The 23,874-nt window shown below is 42.2% G+C and overlaps 1 protein-coding gene across 1 annotated transcript in view; it reads left to right on the forward strand.

The window, feature by feature from the left end:
- The first annotated feature begins 815 nt into the window (after window positions 1–815).
- The window catches only part of LOC139572563 (L-rhamnose-binding lectin CSL1-like), a 42,968-nt gene continuing 19,909 nt past the window's right edge, over window positions 816–23,874 (forward strand). The window contains exons 1-8 of the mRNA XM_071395273.1: window positions 816–928; window positions 1,606–1,641; window positions 2,344–2,397; window positions 2,478–2,613; window positions 4,189–4,298; window positions 4,433–4,477; window positions 5,159–5,297; window positions 12,584–12,686. Of these exons, the coding sequence (XP_071251374.1) occupies window positions 898–928; window positions 1,606–1,641; window positions 2,344–2,397; window positions 2,478–2,613; window positions 4,189–4,298; window positions 4,433–4,477; window positions 5,159–5,297; window positions 12,584–12,686 (654 nt within the window). The 5' untranslated portion in view covers window positions 816–897. The remainder of the gene's footprint in view (window positions 929–1,605; window positions 1,642–2,343; window positions 2,398–2,477; window positions 2,614–4,188; window positions 4,299–4,432; window positions 4,478–5,158; window positions 5,298–12,583; window positions 12,687–23,874) is intronic.

A 23,874-nucleotide genomic window follows, 5' to 3' on the forward strand; every position in this document is an offset into this window, starting at 1 on the left:
TGTCTGTCTGTCTGTCTGTCTGTCTGTCTGTCTGTCTGTCTGTCTGTCTGTCTGTCTGTCTGTCTGTCTGTCTGTCTGTCTGTCTGTCTGTCTGTCTGTCTGTCTGTCTGTCTGTCTGTCTGTCTGTGTTGTGAAGGTATTTCTTTCCCCCTTTAGGCTTTCTGAAGCCAGAATGAGACAAAGAGGGATGAGACTGAGACGTTGTCATAATCGAGATCAGGAAGTATCGTAGCCAACTGTTGCCATTGTTTCAGTCAGCTCCATCCATTGGGAGTTCAACTTGGCTTCCAATGCCAATATACTTCCTGGATAATCTTCAGATTGATAACATCACTGTCTAATCTCTCTTCATCTCATTCTAGTACTGTAACCAGATAGTGTGGGGATGACCCAATGGCAAAAATACAATCAGTATTTAATTCGATTTATTTATTATGTAACTTATTCAGGCAAAATGTTATCAATACGTGTTCAAATTGTATTGTAAAAAAACATTAAGAAATTAAAAGTCTTAATAGATTTCCCATCCACTGTCTCGTTGTATTGTGTTTGCCTTTATTACGACAGCATCACTTAACCCAAAACATCTTCCCGCGACCATGGACGACACATCATCAAACACTTGTGGTTTGAGCTGTTTTGAAATGTTTGTTCAGTGTTGCCAAGATGACTGCTAATCTGCTGAAGAAGTTTGTGTTCCTGGTTGATGCTTTGCCAACAAGGATCTGTTCTTGACTAGTATCAATAAAGGTTAGTAAATAAGGTAATGAGGGGGGTATGTTAAGGAAGTAAAATACCACATAAATATCAAGTGTATTTGTCCAGGTGACCATCTGTAACATCTTACCTGTTACTACTACAACTGAACCAGCTACTACCACACCTGTACCCAGCATCATGCGCCTTGTAAGACTGACTGCGTTCACCTGTGAGTATACTGACTGACTTGTAACAAAATACGCATTTGACAGAGTTTAAAATATACATTCCAGTTTTTTCCAGAAGCTTCTAAATGTATCAGTTTGTATTGAAAGTAATTGAAGTCCAATATAAACAGTATGACACAGGTCTAGTATACAGCATCCTGTATCAAATCAAATCACATTTTATTTGTCACATGCGCCAAGTACAACAAGTGTAGACCTTACAATGAAATGCTTACTTACGAGCCCTTAACTAACAATGCTTTAAGAAGTTTTAAGAATAAGTGTTAAGTAAAAAATTGAAAATAGAAAATAAAAGTAACAAATAATTTAACAGCAGCAGTAAAATAACAAGCGAGGCTATATACAGGGGGTACCGGTACAGAGTCAATGTGCGGGGGCACCGGTTAGTCGAGGTAATTGAGGTAATATGTAGGTAGAGTTAAAGTGACCATGCATAGATTATAAACAGAGAGTAGCAGCACCGTAAAAGGGGAGTCTGGGTAGCCCTATCTGAGGACGAGGTGATGTTCCATGTCTGTCTATACTCTGTACCATACTATATACTGTACAGTATGTATATACTTACTGTATATGCTGTACACTACTCTTCTCCTGTAAAGAATTGCGAAGAGACTAACCAAGGTTAAAAAAGCTGAACCAGCTGTGTGATGTGTTTCAGTGCTGGCTGCAGTTTGCTGTACACTACCAGCTGCAGGTACGTTGGTGTGGGTAGTTGTGTATGTTTGTGTGTGTGGGTGGTTGTGTGTGTGTGTGGGTGGTTGTCTATGTTTGTGTGTGTGGGTGGTTGTGTGTGGGTGGTTGTGTATGTTTGTTAGTGTGGGTGGTTGTCTATGTTTGTGTGTGTGGGTGGTTGTGTATGTTTGTTAGTGTGGGTGGTTGTCTATGTTTGTGTGTGGGTGGTTGTCTATGTTTGTGTGTGTGGGTGGTTGTGTGTGTGGGTGGTTGTCTATGTTTGTGTGTGTGGGTGGTTGTGTGTATGGGTGGTTGTCTATGGTTGTGTATGTGGGTGGTTGTCTATGTTTGTGTGTGTGGGTGGTTGTGTGTGTGGGTGATTGTCTATGTTTGTGTGTGTGGGTGGTTGTCTATGTTTGTGTGTGTTTGTGTGTGTGGGTGGTTGTGTGTGTGGGTGGTTGTGTATGTTTGTGTGTGTGGGTGGTTGTGTGTGTGGGTGGTTGTCTATGGTTGTGTGTGTGGGTGGTTGTCTATGGTTGTGTGTGTGGGTGGTTGTCTATGTTTGTGTGTGTGGTTGTGTGTGTGGGTGGTTGTCTTTGGTTATGTGGGGGGGTGGTTGTCTATGTTTGTGTGTGTGGGTGGTTGTCTATGTTAGTGTGTGTGGGTGGTTGTGTGTGTACGCGCATCTACGTCTATAATGTGATGGTGATTGTTTCTCACTCAGCGACTAGAGTGGTCACCTGTGACAATGGAGAAAACGTCCAGTTCCTGATCTGTGGTAAGAACACACACATTCTATCCTGATGGTCTCTCCATAGTGCTGTCTGTTTCTTTACATTGTGTTTCTTGCCCTGCTAGATTCTGGAGTGATCTTCATTGAGAGAGCTCTGTACGGACGGACTGACGGAACCACATGCAGAGAAGGACGACCTGCTGACCAGCTGACCAACACACAGTGTTCACAGACAGGCACCCTGGAGGTCCTCTCACAGAGGTACTCAGTCAGTGTTTATTTGATAGACAGGCACCCTGGAGGTCCTCTCACAGAGGTACTCAGTCAGTGTTTATTTGATAAAGACAGGCACCCTGGAGGTCCTCTCACAGAGGTACTCAGTCAGTGTTTATTTGATAGACAGGCACCCTGGAGGTCCTCTCACAGAGGTACTCAGTCAGAGTTTATTTGATAAAGACAGGCACCCTGGAGGTCCTCACAGAGGTACTCAGTCAGTGTTTATTTGATAGACAGGCACCCTGGAGGTCCTCTCACAGAGGTACTCAGTCAGAGTTTATTTGATAAAGACAGGCACCCTGGAGGTCCTCACAGAGGTACTCAGTCAGTGTTTATTTGATAGACAGGCACCCTGGAGGTCCTCTCACAGAGGTACTCAGTCAGTGTTTATTTGATAGACAGGCACCATGGAGGTCTTCTCACAGAGGTACTCAGTCAGTGTTTATTTGATAAAGACAGGCACCCTGGAGGTCCTCTCACAGAGGTACTCAGTCAGTGTTTATTTGATAAAGACAGGCACCCTGGAGGTCCTCTCACAGAGGTACTCAGTCAGTGTTAATTTGATAAAGACAGGCACCCTGGAGGTCCTCTCACAGAGGTACTCAGTCAGTGTTTATTTGATAGACAGGCACCCTGGAGGTCCTCTCACAGAGGTACTCAGTCAGTGTTTATTTGATAAAGACAGGCACCCTGGAGGTCCTCTCACAGAGGTACTCAGTCAGTGTTTATTTGATAAAGACAGGCACCCTGGAGGTCCTCACAGAGGTACTCAGTCAGTGTTTATTTGATAGACAGGCTCCCTGGAGGTCCTCTCACAGAGGTACTCAGTCAGTGTTTATTTGATAAAGACAGGCACCCTGGAGGTCCTCTCACAGAGGTACTCAGTCAGTGTTTATTTGATAAAGACAGGCACCCTGGAGGTCCTCTCACAGAGGTACTCTGTCAGTGTTAATTTGATAAAGACAGGCACCCTGGAGGTCCTCTCACAGAGGTACTCAGTCAGTGTTTATTTGATAAAGACAGGCACCCTGGAGGTCCTCTCACAGAGGTACTCAGTCAGTGTTTATATGATAAAGACAGGCACCCTGGAGGTCCTCTCACAGAGGTACTCAGTCAGTGTTTATTTGATAAAGACAGGCACCCTGGAGGTCCTCTCACAGAGGTACTCAGTCAGTGTTTATTTGATGAAGACAGGCACCCTGGAGGTCCTCTCACAGAGGTACTCAGTCAGTGTTTATTTGATGAAGACAGGCACCCTGGAGGTCCTCTCACAGAGGTACTCAGTCAGTGTTTATTTGATAAAGACAGGCACCCTGGAGGTCTTCTCACAGAGGTACTCAGTCAGTGTTTATTTGATAAAGACAGGCTGGGATTCAGTCAGAGGCGCGTTGTTGAAAGCACATTGCAGTATCGTCAATGTGCCTTTTTAAAGCCAATTTTCTTGACGTTACCGGTAAACACTGCAGATGTCTGCTTTAAATGTCAAGCGCTGCATGCTTGTTGACAACACATTTGATTAAATCCCAGCCATAGCTCATCTTACCTCCTGATATCCACCAGGTGCAATGGGAAACAGGTGTGTGAAGTGAACACTGAAGTCTTCCGTACTTCTGACCCCTGTGTTGGAATCTACAAATACCTGGAAACCACCTACACCTGCATCCTAGCAAGTCAGTCTGTTTCTATGTATAATAATACAAAATACTACACCAGGCTAATGTCTGCTATAAAAAGGTATGTCTTTATTTGTCTGCCCAGCAGTGGCCAGTGTGGTGTGTAATTCCTGTTTTGTTTGTCCTGGCAGCACGCAGCATCACGTGTGAAGGCTCTGATGCTCTCCTAGAATGTGGTAAGGCTCTGATGCTCTCCTAGAATGTGGTAAGGCTCTGATGCTCTCCTAGAATGTGGTAAGGCTCTGATGCTCTCCTAGAATGTGGTAAGGCTCTGATGTTCTACTAGAATGTGGTAAGGCTCTGATGTTCTACTAGAATGTGGTAAGGCTCCGATGTTCTACTAGAATGTGGTAAGGCTCTGATGTTCTACTAGAATGTGGTAAGTCTCCGATGTTCTACTAGAATGTGGTAAGGCTCTGATGTTCTACTAGAATGTGGTAAGTCTCCGATGTTCTACTAGAATGTGGTAAGGCTCTGATGTTCTACTAGAATGTGGTAAGGCTCTGATGTTCTACTAGAATGTGGTAAGGCTCTGATGCTCTACTAGAATGTGGTAAGGCTCTGATGTTCTACTAGAATGTGGTAAGGCTCTGATGTTCTACTAGAATGTGGTAAGGCTCTGATGTTCTACTAGAATGTGGTAAGGCTCTGATGTTCTACTAGAATGTGGTAAGGCTCTAATGTTCTAGAATGTGGTAAGCTTGTCAACACTCTGCTGTACAATATATTCTTCTCTCATATGATGATATATATATTATATAATAGCATAGTAGAGCAGTATTATATACGGTTTATATTACCATCACTAGATCACACCAAAGACATCCAGTCTTACCTCTCCTCCTCATCTCCCTCAGATGAAGGTACGATCCAGATCCACAGTGCCAACTATGGCCGCCGTGACCAGCTAGTGTGTTCCTTTAATCGGCCCGCTAACCAACTAGCCAACACCAACTGCCTCAGCCAATCCACCACTGCCAGTAAGGTGGCAACGAGGTAATGAAACCTGCAGTTATGTACTGTTGTGTTAAATTCTACCTGTAGAAATGCATGACTGTAGTGTTAACCTGTACTGTAGAAACATGACTGTAGTGTTAACCTGTACTGTAGAAACATGACTGTAGTGTTAACCTGTACTGTAGAAACATGACTGTAGTGTTAACCTGTACTGTAGAAACATGACTGTAGTGTTAACATGTACTGTAGAAACATGACTGTAGTGTTAACCTGTACTGTAGAAACATGACTGTAGTGTTAACCTGTACTGTAGAAACATGACTGTAGTGTTAACCTGTACTGTAGAAACATGACTGTAGTGTTAACCAGTACTGTAGAAACATGACTGTACTGTTAACCTGTACTGTAGAAACATGACTGTAGTGTTAACCTGTACTGTAGAAACATGACTGTAGTGTTAACCTGTACTGTAGAAACATGACTGTAGTGTTAACCTGTACTGTAGAAACATGACTGTAGTGTTAACCTGTACTGTAGAAACATGACTGTAGTGTTAACCTGTACTGTAGAAATATGACTGTAGTGTTAACCTGTACTGTAGAAACATGACTGTAGTGTTAACCAGTACTGTAGAAACATGACTGTAGTGTTAACCTGTACTGTAGAAACATGACTGTAGTGTTAACCAGTACTGTAGAAACATGACTGTAGTGTTAACCTGTACTGTAGAAACATGACTGTAGTGTTAACCTGTACTGTAGAAACATGACTGTAGTGTTAACCAGTACTGTAGAAACATGACTGTAGTGTTAACCTGTACTGTAGAAACATGACAGTAGTGTTAACCTGTACTGTAGAAACATGACTGTAGTGTTAACCTGTACTGTAGAAACATGACTGTACTGTTAACCTGTACTGTAGAAACATGACTGTAGTGTTAACCAGTACTGTAGAAACATGACAGTAGTGTTAACCTGTACTGTAGAAACATGACTGTAGTGTTAACCTGTACTGTAGAAACATGACTGTAGTGTTAACCTGTACTGTAGAGACATGACTGTAGTGTTAACCTGTACTGTAGAAACATGACTGTAGTGTTAACCTGTACTGTAGAAACATGACTGTAGTGTTAACCTGTACTGTAGAAACATGACTGTAGTGTTAACCTGTACTGTAGAAACATGACTGTAGTGTTAACCTGTACTGTAGAAACATGACTGTAGTGTTAACCTGTACTGTAGAAACATGACTGTAGTGTTAACCTGTACTGTAGAGACATGACTGTAGTGTTAACCTGTACTGTAGAAACATGACTGTAGTGTTAACCTGTACTGTAGAAACATGACTGTAGTGTTAACCTGTACTGTAGAAACATGACTGTAGTGTTAACCTGTACTGTAGAAACATGACTGTAGTGTTAACCTGTACTGTAGAAACATGACTGTAGTGTTAACCTGTACTGTAGAAACATGACTGTACTGTTAACCTGTACTGTAGAAACATGACTGTAGTGTTAACCTGTACTGTAGAAACATGACTGTACTGTTAACCTGTACTGTAGAAACATGACTGTAGTGTTAACCTGTACTGTAGAAACATGACTGTACTGTTAACCTGTACTGTAGAAACATGACTGTAGTGTTAACCTGTACTGTAGAAACATGACTAGTGTTAACCTGTACTGTAGAAACATGACTAGTGTTAACCTGTACTGTAGACACATGACTGTAGTGTTAACCTGTACTGTAGAAACATGACTGTAGTGTTAACCTGTACTGTAGAAACATGACTGTAGTGTTAACCGGTACTGTAGAAACATGACTGTAGTGTTAACCTGTACTGTAGAAACATGACTGTACTGTTAACCTGTACTGTAGAAACATGACTGTAGTGTTAACCTGTACTGTAGAAACATGACTGTCGTGTTAACCTGTACTGTAGAAACATGACTGTAGTGTTAACCAGTACTGTAGAAACATGACTGTAGTGTTAACCTGTACTGTAGAAACATGACTGTATTGTTAACCTGTACTGTAGAAACATGACTGTAGTGTTAACCTTTACTGTAGAAACATGACTGTAGTGTTAACCTGTACTGTAGAAACATGACTGTAGTGTTAACCTGTACTGTAGAAACATGACTGTCGTGTTAACCTGTACTGTAGAAACATGACTGTCGTGTTAACCTGTACTGTAGAAACATGACTGTAGTGTTAACCTGTACTGTAGAAACATGACTGTAGTGTTAACCTGTACTGTAGAAACATGACTGTAGTGTTAACCTGTACTGTAGAAACATGACTGTAGTGTTAACCTGTACTGTAGAGACATGACTGTAGTGTTAACTTGTACTGTAGAAACATGACTGTCGTGTTAACCTGTACTGTAGAAACATGACTGTAGTGTTAACCTGTACTGTAGAAACATGACTGTACTGTTAACTTGTACTGTAGAAACATGACTGTAGTGTTAACCAGTACTGTAGAAACATGACTGTAGTGTTAACCTGTACTATAGAAACATGACTGTAGTGTTAACCAGTACTGTAGAAACATGACTGTAGTGTTAACCTGTACTGTAGAAACATGACTGTACTGTTAACTTGTACTGTAGAAACATGACTGTAGTGTTAACCAGTACTGTAGAAACATGACTGTAGTGTTAACCTGTACTATAGAAACATGACTGTAGTGTTAACCAGTACTGTAGAAACATGACTGTAGTGTTAACCTGTACTGTAGAAACATGACTGTAGTGTTAACCTGTACTGTAGAAACATGACTGTAGTGTTAACCTGTACTGTAGAAACATGACTGTAGTGTTAACCTGTACTGTAGAAACATGACTGTAGTGTTAACCTGTACTGTAGAAACATGACTGTAGTGTTAACCTGTACTGTAGAAACATGACTGTAGTGTTAACCTGTACTGTAGAAACATGACTGTAGTGTTAACCTGTACTGTAGAAACATGACTGTAGTGTTAACCTGTACTGTAAAGACATGACTGTAGTGTTAACCTGTACTGTAGAAACATGACTGTAGTGTTAACCTGTACTGTAGAAACATGACTGTAGTGTTTACCGGTACTGTAGAAACATGACTGTAGTGTTAACCTGTACTGTAGAAACATGACTGTCGTGTTAACCTGTACTGTAGAAACATGACTGTACTGTTAACCTGTACTGTAGAAACATGATTGTAGTGTTAACCTGTACTGTAGAAACATGACTGTAGTGTTAACCTGTACTGTAGAAACATGACTGTAGTGTTAACCTGTACTGTAGAAACATGACTGTAGTGTTAACCTGTACTGTAGAAACATGACTGTACTGTTAACCTGTACTGTAGAAACATGACTGTAGTGTTAACCTGTACTGTAGAAACATGACTGTACTGTTAACCTGTACTGTAGAAACATGACTGTAGTGTTAACCTGTACTGTAGAAACATGACTAGTGTTAACCTGTACTGTAGACACATGACTGTAGTGTTAACCTGTACTGTAGAAACATGACTGTAGTGTTAACCTGTACTGTAGAAACATGACTGTAGTGTTAACCGGTACTGTAGAAACATGACTGTAGTGTTAACCTGTACTGTAGAAACATGACTGTAGTGTTAACCTGTACTGTAGAAACATGACTGTAGTGTTAACCTGTACTGTAGAAACATGACTGTCGTGTTAACCTGTACTGTAGAAACATGACTGTAGTGTTAACCAGTACTGTAGAAACATGACTGTAGTGTTAACCTGTACTGTAGAAACATGACTGTAGTGTTAACCTGTACTGTAGAAACATGACTGTAGTGTTAACCTGTACTGTAGAAACATGACTGTAGTGTTAACCTGTACTGTAGAAACATGACTGTAGTGTTAACCTGTACTGTAGAAACATGACTGTAGTGTTAACCTGTACTGTAGAAACATGACTGTCGTGTTAACCTGTACTGTAGAAACATGACTGTAGTGTTAACCTGTACTGTAGAAACATGACTGTAGTGTTAACCTGTACTGTAGAAACATGACTGTAGTGTTAACCGGTACTGTAGAAACATGACTGTCGTGTTAACCTGTACTGTCGAAACATGACTGTAGTGTTAACCTGTACTGTAGAAACATGACTGTAGTGTTAACCTGTACTGTAGAAACATGACTGTCGTGTTAACCTGTACTGTAGAAACATGACTGTAGTGTTAACCTGTACTGTAGAAACATGACTGTAGTGTTAACCTGTACTGTAGAAACATGACTGTAGTGTTAACCGGTACTGTAGAAACATGACTGTCGTGTTAACCTGTACTGTAGAAACATGACTGTAGTGTTAACCTGTACTGTAGAAACATGACTGTAGTGTTAACCTGTACTGTAGAAACATGACTGTAGTGTTAACCTGTACTGTAGAGACATGACTGTAGTGTTAACTTGTACTGTAGAAACATGACTGTCGTGTTAACCTGTACTGTAGAAACATGACTGTAGTGTTAACCTGTACTGTAGAAACATGACTGTAGTGTTAACCTGTACTATAGAAACATGACTGTAGTGTTAACCAGTACTGTAGAAACATGACTGTAGTGTTAACCTGTCCTGTAGAAACATGACTGTAGTGTTAACCTGTACTGTAGAAACATGACTGTAGTGTTAACCTGTACTGTAGAAACATGACTGTAGTGTTAACCTGTACTGTAGAGACATGACTGTAGTGTTAACTTGTACTGTAGAAACATGACTGTCGTGTTAACCTGTACTGTAGAAACATGACTGTAGTGTTAACCTGTACTGTAGAAACATGACTGTACTGTTAACTTGTACTGTAGAAACATGACTGTAGTGTTAACCAGTACTGTAGAAACATGACTGTAGTGTTAACCTGTACTATAGAAACATGACTGTAGTGTTAACCAGTACTGTAGAAACATGACTGTAGTGTTAACCTGTACTGTAGAAACATGACTGTAGTGTTAACCTGTACTGTAGAAACATGACTGTAGTGTTAACCTGTACTGTAGAAACATGACTGTAGTGTTAACCTGTACTGTAGAAACATGACTGTAGTGTTAAACTGTACTGTAGAAACATGACTGTAGTGTTAAACTGTACTGTAGAAACATGACTGTAGTGTTAACCTGTACTGTAGAAACATGACTGTACTGTTAACCTGTACTGTAGAAACATGACTGTAGTGTTAACCAGTACTGTAGAAACATGACAGTAGTGTTAACCTGTACTGTAGAAACATGACTGTAGTGTTAACCTGTACTGTAGAAACATGACTGTAGTGTTAACCTGTACTGTAGAAACATGACTGTCGTGTTAACCTGTACTGTAGAAACATGACTGTAGTGTTAACCTGTACTGTAGAAACATGACTGTAGTGTTAACCTGTACTGTAGAAACATGACTGTCGTGTTAACCGGTACTGTAGAAACATGACTGTCGTGTTAACCTGTACTGTCGAAACATGACTGTAGTGTTAACCTGTACTGTAGAAACATGACTGTAGTGTTAACCTGTACTGTAGAAACATGACTGTCGTGTTAACCTGTACTGTAGAAACATGACTGTAGTGTTAACCTGTACTGTAGAAACATGACTGTAGTGTTAACCTGTACTGTAGAAACATGACTGTAGTGTTAACCGGTACTGTAGAAACATGACTGTCGTGTTAACCTGTACTGTAGAAACATGACTGTAGTGTTAACCTGTACTGTAGAAACATGACTGTACTGTTAACCTGTACTGTAGAAACATGACTGTAGTGTTAACCTGTACTGTAGAAACATGACTGTAGTGTTAACCTGTACTATAGAAACATGACTGTAGTGTTAACCAGTACTGTAGAAACATGACTGTAGTGTTAACCTGTACTGTAGAAACATGACTGTAGTGTTAACCTGTACTGTAGAAACATGACTGTAGTGTTAACCTGTACTGTAGAAACATGACTGTAGTGTTAACCTGTACTGTAGAAACATGACTGTAGTGTTAACCTGTACTGTAGAAACATGACTGTAGTGTTAACCTGTACTGTAGAAACATGACTGTAGTGTTAACCTGTACTGTAGAAACATGACTGTAGTGTTAACCTGTACTGTAGAAACATGACTGTAGTGTTAACCTGTACTGTAGAAACATGACTGTAGTGTTAACCGGTACTGTAGAAACATGACTGTAGTGTTAACCTGTACTGTAGAAACATGACTGTAGTGTTAACCTGTACAGTAGAAACATGACTGTAGTGTTAACCTGTACTGTAGAAACATGACTGTTGTGTTAACCTGTACTGTAGAAACATGACTGTAGTGTTAACCTGTACTGTAGAAACATGACTGTAGTGTTAACCGGTACTGTAGAAACATGACTGTAGTGTTAACCTGTACTGTAGAAACATGACTGTAGTGTTAACTTGTACTGTAGAAACATGACTGTAGTGTTAACCTGTACTGTAGAAACATGACTGTAGTGTTAACCGGTACTGTAGAAACATGACTGTAGTGTTAACCAGTACTGTAGAAACATGACTGTCGTGTTAACCTGTACTGTAGAAACATGACTGTAGTGTTAACCTGTACTGTAGAAACATGACTGTAGTGTTAACCTGTACTGTAGAAACATGACTGTAGTGTTAACCTGTACTGTAGAAACATGACTGTAGTGTTAACCTGTACTGTAGAAACATGACTGTAGTGTTAACCTGTACTGTAGAAACATGACTGTAGTGTTAACCTGTACTGTAGCAACATGACTGTAGTGTTAACCTGTACTGTAGAAACATGACTGTAGTGTTAACCTGTACTGTAGAAACATGACTGTAGTGTTAACCTGTACTGTAGAAACATGACTGTAGTGTTAACCTGTACTGTAGAAACACGACTGTAGTTTTAACCTGTACTGTAGAAACATGACTGTAGTGTTAACCTGTACTGTAGAAACATGACTGTAGTGTTAACCTGTACTGTAGAAACATGACTGTAGTGTTAACCTGTACTGTAGAAACATGACTGTAGTGTTAACCTGTACTGTAGCAACATGACTGTAGTGTTAACCTGTACTGTAGAAACATGACTGTAGTGTTAACCTGTACTGTAGAAACATGACTGTAGTGTTAACCTGTACTGTAGAAACATGACTGTAGTGTTAACCTGTACTGTAGAAACACGACTGTAGTGTTAACCAGTACTGTAGAAACATGACTGTAGTGTTAACCTGTACTGTAGAAACATGACTGTACTGTTAACCTGTACTGTAGAAACATGACTGTACTGTTAACCTGTACTGTAGAAACATGACTGTAGTTTTAACCTGTACCTGTTGTTGACGCAGGTGTGATGGGAAGAGCCAGTGTGACGTCCCAGTGTTCAACTCTCTGTATGGAGATCCCTGTGTAGGAACCTACAAGTACCTGGATGTGGCTTACACCTGTGGCTAAATGTGAGGCGCGCACGCATACGGTAATGCACGCACACACACACACACACAACTGGGAAGTAGAACACTGGGGCTGACCGTTTTTGTCTTGCAGGAGATCTTCTCCGAGGAACAAAGACCAGAGAGACTTCTTGGATATCTCCTCTTCATTGGGTGAATTTGTCTTTCTTTCCTGTCTTCTCTCCTCTGAAGTCTCAATTGAGTGTAAAATCTATGTAAATTGCATATTTCCATGTCAAGTTCAAAATGTGTAAATCCCATTGATTGTGTATTTCGTCAGGCATAATTTGTGTGTAGTAAAAACATAATGAGGCCCCTCTTGTGCTGCAGCAAGGCACGGTCAGGAGGAAGCATGGAGAAATAAAACATTAACCCCAAAAATAAACTATTCTTCAAATAACACTGTGACATAATACTTTGTGCATTTTGTTTACTAAAGTATTTCTTCAAAACAATGTTGATTTTCTGAACTGTGGTGGTTGGTCTGATTTGAACTAAGAACTGTGGTGGTTGGTCTGATTTGAACTAAGAACTGTGGTGGTTGGTCTGAATTGAACTAAGAACTGTGGTGGTTGGTCTGATTTAACTAAGAACTGTGGTGGTTGGTCTAATTTGAACTAAGAACTGTGGTGGTTGGTCTGATTTGAACTAAGAACTGTGGTGGTTGGTCTGATTTGAACTAAGAACTGTGGTGGTTGGTCTGATTTAACTAAGAACTGTGGTGGTTGGTCTAATTTGAACTAAGAACTGTGGTGGTTGGTCTGATTTAACTAAGAACTGTGGTGGTTGGTCTGAATTGAACTAAGAACTGTGGTGGTTGGTCTGAATTAAACTAAGAACTGTGGTGGTTGGTCTGAATTAAACTAAGCAGCATAAAGACAGGACTTGGTGTCTTTTGTTCAATATGATGAAACATGTCCTTACACACTAAATACTTTATTTGAATCCACAAATGATATTACACCAAGAAGGATTAAAACATTTGAAGGTCTTTGATACATCGTTTATGTTTGGGTCAAACAAAACACGAGTACCAGTCTTCATATTTTCGAGCATGCTGGTGGCTGCATCATGTTGTGGGTATGCTTGTTATTGGCAATAGGATAAAAATAAAATGGAATAGAGCTAAGCACAGGCAAAATCCTAGAGGAAAACCTGGTTTAGTCTGCTTCCAACAGACACTGGGAGACAAATTCTCCTTTCAGCAGGACAATAACCTAAAACACAAGGCCAAATATACACTGGAGTTACTTAGTTTAGGCTTAAATCGACTTGAAAATCTAAGGCAATACTTAAATGGCTGTCTAGTAATGGTCAACAACCAACTTGACAGAGCTTGAAGAATTTAAATAATGTGCAAGTTTTGTACAGTCCAGGTATGCAAAGCTGTTAGACCCAGAAAGGTTCACAGCTGTAATCACTGACAAAGGTGATTCTAACATGTATTGACTCAGGGGTTTGAATACTTATCTAAATGAGATATTTCTATATTTCATTTTCAATACATTTGCAAAAAATGTATTAAATGTGTAGATGGGTGAGATTTATTTCGTCATCCATTTTGAATTCAGGCTCTAACACAAAGTGGAGTAAGTCAAGGTGTATGAATGCTTTCTGAAGGCACTCTACACACAGACCTGAGTTATTGTAGCATCTGTCACTACCTCACTGTTCAACCCAGCAGCATGAACAGAAGAGAAAGAAAATGTTCAACTCTTTCCCGTTAAGAATTTACCGGGACCTGGCGTCCGAAGAAGATGGTAGTCTACACATACACGTGGACGCAGGACTTCAAGGGCAAAGGTGCAGTTGCAAAAGCAGTGGGGTGCTCATATTTACAGTAGACAAAAATAAATTATAAACTGGGTGGTTCGAGCCCTGAAAGCTGATTGGCTGACAGCCATGGTATATCAGACCGTATACCATGGGTATGACAAAACATTTATTTTTACTGCTATAATTACGTTGGTAACTAGTTCATAATAGCAATAAGGCACCTCGGGGGTTTGGCACCTCGGCCCTTAGCCGTGGTATATTGGCCATATACTACACCTCAGGCCTTATTGCTCAAATATACAGTCCCATTCAGAAGTTTGGACACACCTACTCATTCAAGGGTTTTTATTTTTACTATTTTCAACATTGTAGAATAATAGTGAAGATATCAAAACTATGAAATAACACATATGGAATCATGTAGTAACCAAAAAAGTGTTACATCAAAATATATTTTAGATTCTTCAAAAGTAGCCATCCTTTGCCTTGATGACAGCTTTGCACACTCTTGGCATTCTCTCAACCGGCTTCATCTGGAATGCTTTTCCAACAGTCTTGAAGGACTTCCCACATATGCTGAGCACTTCTTGGCTGCTTTTCCGTCACACTTTAGATCAGTAATGAATGTAGCCAAAATCAGGCCAAAACACAATGAAATGCTCAAACTGACTCCCAGACACCTAGGAGGACAGAGCAAACAGTTACTGTTCCATTCACAGACCGTCATGAGACAGAGCAGTCTGCTTGAAGAGAAAGGTTTCCCTCCACAAAACCTGGGGTATACCAACAAAGCCAAAACACAGGGATATTGGAGGGTAAATTATGATTCAATGTAAGCAGGCAATAAACATTATTTCATGAATCTCCTTGAACTCACAAACGGTATGTCAAGAACATTAGAGGCGGTGATAAATCAACATTTTAACAGAGGACGACTACTGTGAAAGTGGGTGTTCATCTGAATCTGTGAAAGCTCTTCCCCTAAATCTGTTCTGATATCACCCGACTTATGTGAGGAGAATATTAACTTAACTGACTTGACTAGGTAAATAGTCAAGTTTTATAAAAAAATTAAATAAAAAATATGAGAGAAAGAGGGATTAGACTGAGATGTCATAAACGAGACCTGGAAGTATCGGAGCCAACTGTTGCCATTGTTTCAGTCAGCTCCATTCATTGGGAGTTCAACTTGGCTTCCAATGCCGATATACTTCCTGGATAATCTTCAATTTGATGACTTCACTGTCTAATCCTTCTTAATCTCATTCTAGCTCTGTAACCAGAAAGTTTGGGGATGACCCAAAGGCAAAAATACAATCTGTTTTCCATTTGAATCATTGATGGATTTATTATGTAACTTAAATCAGGCAAAATGTGACTGATCCATGTTCAAATTGTATTGTAAAAAAACATTAAGAAATGAAGTCTTAATAGATTTCCCATCCACTATGTCATTGTCTTGTGTCTGATCAGGGTCTTCCAGTAAATGTCCTTAATGGAGGTGATTTTGACAGCAAATTAAAATCATTGATAAGGAAAAAGGGATCATAAATTGCAACCAATGAAAGCTACATTGCTCAGAAGGGAATATTAACGTAATCATTTGCTCATTCTCCATTAGTCGCAATGTGACTGGTAATACAAAAAGTTAATAACATTTCCGGACTTTTCAATGTAGCTTCCACACACACATACATTACTCCAATTAAAACTCACCCAGGTAAGTAGATCATCTAAGTTTAGAGTTGATCATGAGGTTGAAGCTAAACAGAGGATTTATTTTGGTGAGTTCAAGAGTTAGACTACTTACTAAGTCACAAAATTTGAACCCAAATTCAATATCGCATCATTAACTATTTATAGTAATAAGTTAATCAAATATTCATTGATACTATTAAATGCTGATTAAATAACCCTGAAACATTTATCAATAAAATCTATTTCTAAAGCACTTTTTACGTCAGCTGATGTCACAAAGTGCTATGCCACAAGCAGAACAGTTGAAACTGGAGCAGCAGCACGACCAGGTGGACAGCCAGGAGTCATCAGGCCAGGTAGTCCTGAGGCATGCTTCTAGGGCTCAGGTCCTCTTGAGAGAGGAGTGAAAGAGAGACTAAGAAATGAATGCCTGAAAGTAGCCTACACCATCTAATACAGGGGTTTTCAAACTTTGTGCCCAAGGACCCCCACTCAGGCAAACCGACAACCCAGGGATCCCCATCATACTGTATATTTTGACCTCCCCACAGTTCATTGGAAGAGGAAGTATAAACTTGAACAGCCATATAGCTAGAAGGGTAAAGGTAAAGTAGAAAAAGTAGCTTTTGTGAAGCACATTTTCTGCAAATCTACACATTTTCTCATTGAGCAGAGAGAAAATGTTGCACTTTTAAAGATAATATCCTGCAATTCTATGCATTTTGCCATGGCCAATGCTGTGTTCCTCTGCTCAAACATAACACAATCAAGAAGCATGTGCCCTAAATGCCTGTTTTTTGCATTTCTGATTCTCCCTGACTGTGTAGCTTTTATTGGATTGTTCCTTCTCAAAGATGGTATTATTCAAAATATATTAAGTTCAATATTTTCTCTGAATTCTTTCTATCTGGTTTTGGTCATTTAAGTTGACAGACTGTTTTTCCATCCGGAAAATGACCATTTAAAAATGGCCCACCTACGAATTTTACAGAATAACCACAACAAAAATAGACTCCCCCTGTAATTGGCGCCAATGACTAATTTTGTCCATACTAAAAGGATAGTTCGAGATTTTGGCAATGAGGCTATTTATTTACTTCCCCAGAGTTGGATGAACAGGAACAGCAAGCATGCTAATTGTTCCTGTAGACTTCCAGTTATAACACTAGTTGACTCGTAAAATTACCTCTAAATCAAATAGGTCAAATTAAATTTGTCACATACACATTTAGCAGATGTTATTGCAGGTGTAGTGAAATGCTTGTGTTTCTAGCTCCAACAGTGCAGTCAAATCTAACAAGTAATATCTAACAATACCCACAATCTAAAGTAAAGGAATGGAATTAAGAATATAGAAATATTTGGACGAGCAATGTCAGAGCGGCATAGACTAAGATACAGTAAAATAGGATAGAATACAGTATACACACACACACACACACACGATGAGTAATGCAAAACGTAAACAATATTAAAGTGACTAGTATTCCAATTATTAAAGTGTCCAGTGATTTCAAGTCTATGTATATAGGGCAGCAGCCTCTAATGTGCTAGTGATGGCTATTTAACAGTCTGATGGCCTTGAGACAGAAAAACTGTTTCTGTCTCTCGGTCCCAGCTTTGATGCACAGGTACTGACCTACCCTTCTGGATGATAGCGGGGTGAACAGGCAGTGGCTCGGGTGGTTGTTGTCCTTGATGATCTTTTTGGTCTTCCTGTGACATCGGGTGCTGTAGCTGGCCTGTAGGGAAGGTAGTTTGACCCCGGTGATGTGTTGGGCAGACCGCACCACCCTGACTCCAATGACTCCAATTTTCTTAGACTTCTTCTTCGCTTGTGCTGTACAGTTTATGATCATTGCAATAAACAATACTAAGTCCACCTTTTCAACATGTAGCATTTTACTATCCCTCGGTTGATGAGGAACCTTGGTGGCTCTACTACCATTGTGTCACGTCCTGACCTTAGTTCCTTTTTTATGTCTCTATTTTGGTTTGGTCAGGGCGTGAGTTGGGGTGGGCATTCTATGTTTTCTGTTTCTATGTGTTTGGCCTGGTATGGTTCCCAATCAGAGGCAGCTGTCTATCGTTGTCTCTGATTGAGAACCATACTTAGGTATCCTTTTCCCACCTGGTGTTTGTGGGTAGTTGTTTCCTGTTTTGTGTTGTGTCACCTTGCAGGACTGTTTCGATTTTCGTTTTTTCACTTTTGTTATTTTGTGTTCAGTGTTCAGTTATAATTAAAAAAATATATATATATTTACATTTTTACCCCCTTTTTCTCCCCAATTTCGTGGTATCCAATTGTTAGTAATTACTATCTTGTCTCATCGCTACAACTCCCGTACGGGCTCAGGAGAGACGAAGGTCGAAAGCCATGCGTCCTCCGAAACACAACCCAACCAAGCCGCACTGCTTCTTAACACAGCGCGCATCCAACCCGGAAGCCAGCCGCACCAATGTGTCGGAGGAAACACTGTGCACCTGGCAACCTTGGTTAGCGCGCACTGCGCCCGGCCCGCCACAGGAGTCGGTGGTGCGCGATGGGACAAGGATAACCCTACCGGCCAAACCCTCCCTAACCCTCCCTAATAAATTTAACATGGACACGTACCACGCTGCATTTTGGTTCAATCCTTCCTATTCCTCGTCCGAAGAAGACGACGATCGTTACACATTGCTTATTCCCCGCCACTTGTTCCTTCCAATCTTCTCAACGCCTCCAGATAGGAGACTGGACACTCCTTACCCTTGCCACCTCATTCTCCAAGAATTCAGGCGCATGTTCACCTCCACATTTGCAGCATTTCCCTTCATCTGGTATACGATATTCTTCCCTTCTGCACACACTTGACAGATCTTTTACATTCATGACGCTGAAGAGGCTTGTGCACAAAAGCTCTTACAGGGTATCTCATGAATCCTAACTTGATATGAGAAGGGAGAGACTCTTAATCAAAGAACAGTAGCATGGATGAAGAATACTTATTTTCTCCGTCCACCATACAGGTCAATCGACGTGCACCAACAACTGCATCGATGTCTTCAGTTATATCTTCTGCCTTTATTTCTTGCTCCACCCAATAAATAACCCCATTGATAGCCTCCCTGCTACGAAAATCCATGCAGGAAACATTCCAATTATATCTTTTTAAGTCTTAACACCAGTGGCGATTTTAGCAGGTAAATCTTAGTGAAGAAAATTTAACAAAAGTGGGTGCATGCCAGTAAAGCCACTACACAACACAACTCTAAACAATACATTAATTGCCCTATAACGGTGGCAAACGGTGCCCACAAACTGTTAGGGCCTACATAAAGCTGTTCCAACAGCAGTCCAAACACCTTACCACTGCTACACCTGGCTATCAGCGGAGCCTTGTCTGGCAGCGAAACAGTTCATTCAGCCTCATTTAGTGCCTTTAAAAAAAACAAGTGCCACCACTACTATCAGTAGCACTGTCAGAGCTGTACAAAACAATTTAGTAAACAAGCCCACACCGGTCAGGAACAATGTGTTAACAATACCACGTTGGTGAAAATAGTCCAAATTACTAGGGTGAGGCACATGGGCTACTAACAGCTTACTACACAACATACACTTAGTATTACTTTCTTAGCGACAGGGTAGATATCTCTCTGGCATCCTACAGTACATAATTTATGAAGCAGCATAATACTTTTTTGGACTCATTTGTTGTGATATGCTTGAACAGGAAAGTGGCGCGGCAGTCCTTTGTGGACAAATTTTGTCATCAAAGAGAAAGATGACAGATTTACAATTCCGAGTTGAATGTTTGAGCTGTTTATTCCCGACTTTCCAGCTGCAATGCTTGCAGTTAGCCACTGTCACCAATTCCTTACTGTCACGTTCCTGACCTGTTTTCTGTTAGTTTTTGTATGTGTTAGTTGGTCAGGACGTGAGTTTGGGTGGGCAGTCTATGTTTTCTGTTTCTATGTTGGTTAATGGGTACCTGATATGGTTCTCAATTAGAGGCAGGTGGTTTTCATCTCCTCTGATTGAGAATCATATTAAGGTAGGTGTTGTCACATTGTTTGGTGTGGGTGGTTGTTTCCTGTGTCTGTGTCTATGTTGCACCATACGGGACTGTTTCGTTCGTTCGTCATTTTGTGTAGTCATTTTCCTGTTCGTGAGTTCTTCGTGTTTCATGTAAGTTCGTCGTCCAGGTCTGTCTACTCCGTTTGTTGTTTTGTTAGTTTATAGTGAAGTTCGTGTTTTCGTGTTTTCTTTAAATAAATCATGTCAACTCAAGAAGCTGCATTTTGGTTCAATCCCTGCTCCACCTCTTCGGATGAAGAGGAGGAGGAACGCCGTTACAGAACCACCCACCATACCAGAACCAAGCAGCGGAAATTCGAGCAGCGGCCAAGTAAGCAGGACTCGTGGACTTGGGAGGAAGTATTGGAGGGAAAAGGACACTGGGCGCATATTGGGGAATATCGCCGCGCTCGTGAGGAGATGGAGGCAGCGAGAGCCCAAGAGCGTTGGTATGAGGAGGCAGCAAGGAGACGTGGCTGGAAGCCCGAGAAGAAACCCCAAAAATGTCTTGGGGGGGGGCTAAGAGGTAGTGGGCCGAGGGCAGGTAGGAGACCTGCGCCCACTTCCCAGGCTTACCGCGGAGAGCGGGAGTACGGGCAGACACCGTGTTACGCAGTAGAGCGCACGGTGTCTCCTGTACGTGTGCATAGCCCGGTGCGGGTTATTCCACCTCCCCGCACTGGTAGGGCTAGATTGGGCATTGAGCCAGGTGTCATGAGGCCGGCTCAACGCGTCTGGTCTCCAGTGCGTCTTCTCGGGCCGGCTTACATGGCACCAGCCTTACGCATGGTGTCCCCGGTTCGCCTACATAGCCCGGTGCGGGTTATTCCACCTCCCCGCACTGGGCGGGCGACGGGGAGCATTCAACCAGGTAAGGTTGGGCAGGCTCAATGCTCAAGGGAGCCAGTACGCCTGCACGGTCCGGTATTTCCGGCGCTACCTCCTCGCCCCAGCCTAGTACCACCAGTGCCTACACCACGCACCAGGCTTCCAGTGCGTTTTCAGAGCCCTGTTCCTCCTCCACGCACTCTTCCTATGGTGCGTGTCTCCAGCCCAGTGCCTCCAGTTCCGGCACCATGCACTTAGCCACCTGTGCGTCTCCAGAGCCCTGTACACACTGTTCCTTCTCCCCGTACTCGTCCTGATGTGCGTGCCCTCAGCCCGGTGCCACCAGTGCCGGTACCACGCACCAGGCAAATAGTACGCTTTGAGAGTCCAGTGTGCCCTGTCCCTGCTCCCCGCACTAGCATGAAGGTGCGTGTCCTTAGCCTGGTGCCTCCAGTTCCGGCACCACGCACCAGGTCTACAGTGCGCCTTATCCGGCCAGAGCCATCCGTCTCCCCAGCGCCATCTGAGCCATCCGTCTCCCCAGCGCCATCTGAGCCATCCGTCTCCCCAGCGCCATCTGAGCCATCCGTCTCCCCAGCGCCATCTGAGCCATCCGTCTCCCCAGCGCCATCTGAGCCATCCGTCTCCCCAGCGCCATCTGAGCCATCCGTCTGTCCCGAGCCATTAGAGCCGCCCGTCTGTCCCGAGCCGTCAGAGCCGATAGTCAGTCAGGAGCCGCTAGAGCCATTCATTAGACAGGATCTGCAAGAGCCGCCAACCAGACAGGATCTGCCAGAGCCGTCAACCAGACAGGATCTGCCAGAGCCGCCAACCAGACAGGATCTGCCAGAGCCGCCAACCAGACAGGATCTGCCAGAGCCGCCAACCAGACTGGATCTTCCAGAGCCGTCAGCGAGCCATGAGCGTCCAGAGCCGTCAGCGAGCCATGAGCGTCCAGAGCCGTCAGCCAGCCATGAGCGTCCAGAGCCGTCAGCCAGCCATGAGCGTCCAGAGCCGTCAGCCAGCCATGAGCGTCCAGAGCCGTCAGCCAGCCATGAGCGTCCAGAGCCGTCAGCCAACCATGAGCTGTCCCTCAGCCCAGAGCTGCCATGTATCCAGAACTGCCCCTCAGTCCAGAGCTGTCTCTCTGTCCGGAGCTGCCCTTCAGTCCGGAGTTGCCCCTCTATCCTGAGCTACCTCTCTATCCTGAGCTACCTCTCTATCCTGAGCTACCTCTCTATCCTGACCTACCTATCTGTCCTGAGCTACCTTGTCCCGGAGCTGTCCCTTATTTTGATGTTACCCGGTATATTAGGTGGGTGGAGTAAGAGGGTGGTCATTCTGAGGGAGAGACGTAAGCTGGGATTGACTATGGTGGGGTGGGGACCTCGCCCAGAGCCTGAGCCACCACCGTGGTCAGATGCCCACCCTGACCCTACCCTAGACTTTGTGCTGGTGCGCCCGGAGTTCGCACCTTAAGGGGGGGGTTATGTCACGTTCCTGACCTGTTTTCTGTTAGTTTTTGTATGTGTTAGTTGGTCAGGACGTGAGTTTGGGTGGGCAGTCTATGTTTTCTGTTTCTATGTTGGTTAATGGGTACCTAATATGGTTCTCAATTAGAGGCAGGTGGTTTTAATCTCCTCTGATTGAGAATCATATTAAGGTAGGTGTTGTCACATTGTTTGGTGTGGGTGGTTGTCTCCTGTGTCTATGTTGCACCATACGGGACTGTTTCGTTCGTTCGTCATTTTGTGTAGTAATTTTCCTGTTCGTGAGTTCTTCGTGTTTCATGTAAGTTCGTCGTCCAGGTCTGTCTACTCCGTTTGTTGTTTTGTTAGTTTATAGTGAAGTTCGTGTTTTCGTGTTTTCTTTAAATAAATCATGTCAACTCAAGAAGCTGCATTTTGGTTCAATCCCTGCTCCTCCTCTTCGGATGAAGAGGAGGAGGAACGCCGTTACACTTACAAACCACTCATTGTTGAATTTGCGATCTCCAAATTGTTGTGTAATGTTTATGTCCAATGGCCGATGAGCACCGATACGTTTTATCTATAATTTCTCTTCATATGACAAGGATTAAAAAGGATTTGCCAGTAGACTTGATTCATGGTGACTGCTACAGTAGCTAAGATTGTGAAAGTAAGATGTTGACATGATCAGTCCAATCAAAGCTACTGTACCGACTAACTAGTGCCCCCGCACATTGGCTACCTGGACTATTTGCATTGTGTCCCGACACCCCCTACTTTACGCTGCTGCTACTCTGTTTATTATCAATGCATAGTCACTTTAACCTTTGACAATAAAAGGTTAACCGTTTATTATCAATGCATAGTCACTTTAACTATACCTACATGTACTTAATACCTCAATTAGCCCGACTAACCGGTGCCCCCGCACATTGACTCTGTACCGGTACCACCTGTATATAGCCTCCCTACTGTTATTTTCACTGTCATTTTACTGTTTTTTTATTTCTTTACTTATCTATTGTTTACCTAATACCTATTTTTTACTTAAAAATTGCACTGTTGGTTAGCGCTTGTAAGTAAGCATTTCACTGAAACCTTTTGTATTCAGTGCACGTGACAAACTTTGATTTGAACATATAACGTGATATTACGTCATTTCTGTGGCCAATGACCTTGAGCCTTCTTGGCAGGAACCAAAGGGCTGAAATGTTGGATGTCTACCCTTTCTAAGGACTTAAGCTTGGCTATTGCGTAAGGACCCCATGAGTGACAGAACACTGAGTCAATCACGGCACAATGCTCCAATTTTCTACTGTCCCGCCCCACCACCACAGAAAGCACTGAGCTAGGCT

Source organism: Salvelinus alpinus, chromosome 4, assembly GCF_045679555.1.
Source record: "Salvelinus alpinus chromosome 4, SLU_Salpinus.1, whole genome shotgun sequence".
Classification (NCBI taxonomy): domain Eukaryota; kingdom Metazoa; phylum Chordata; class Actinopteri; order Salmoniformes; family Salmonidae; genus Salvelinus; species Salvelinus alpinus.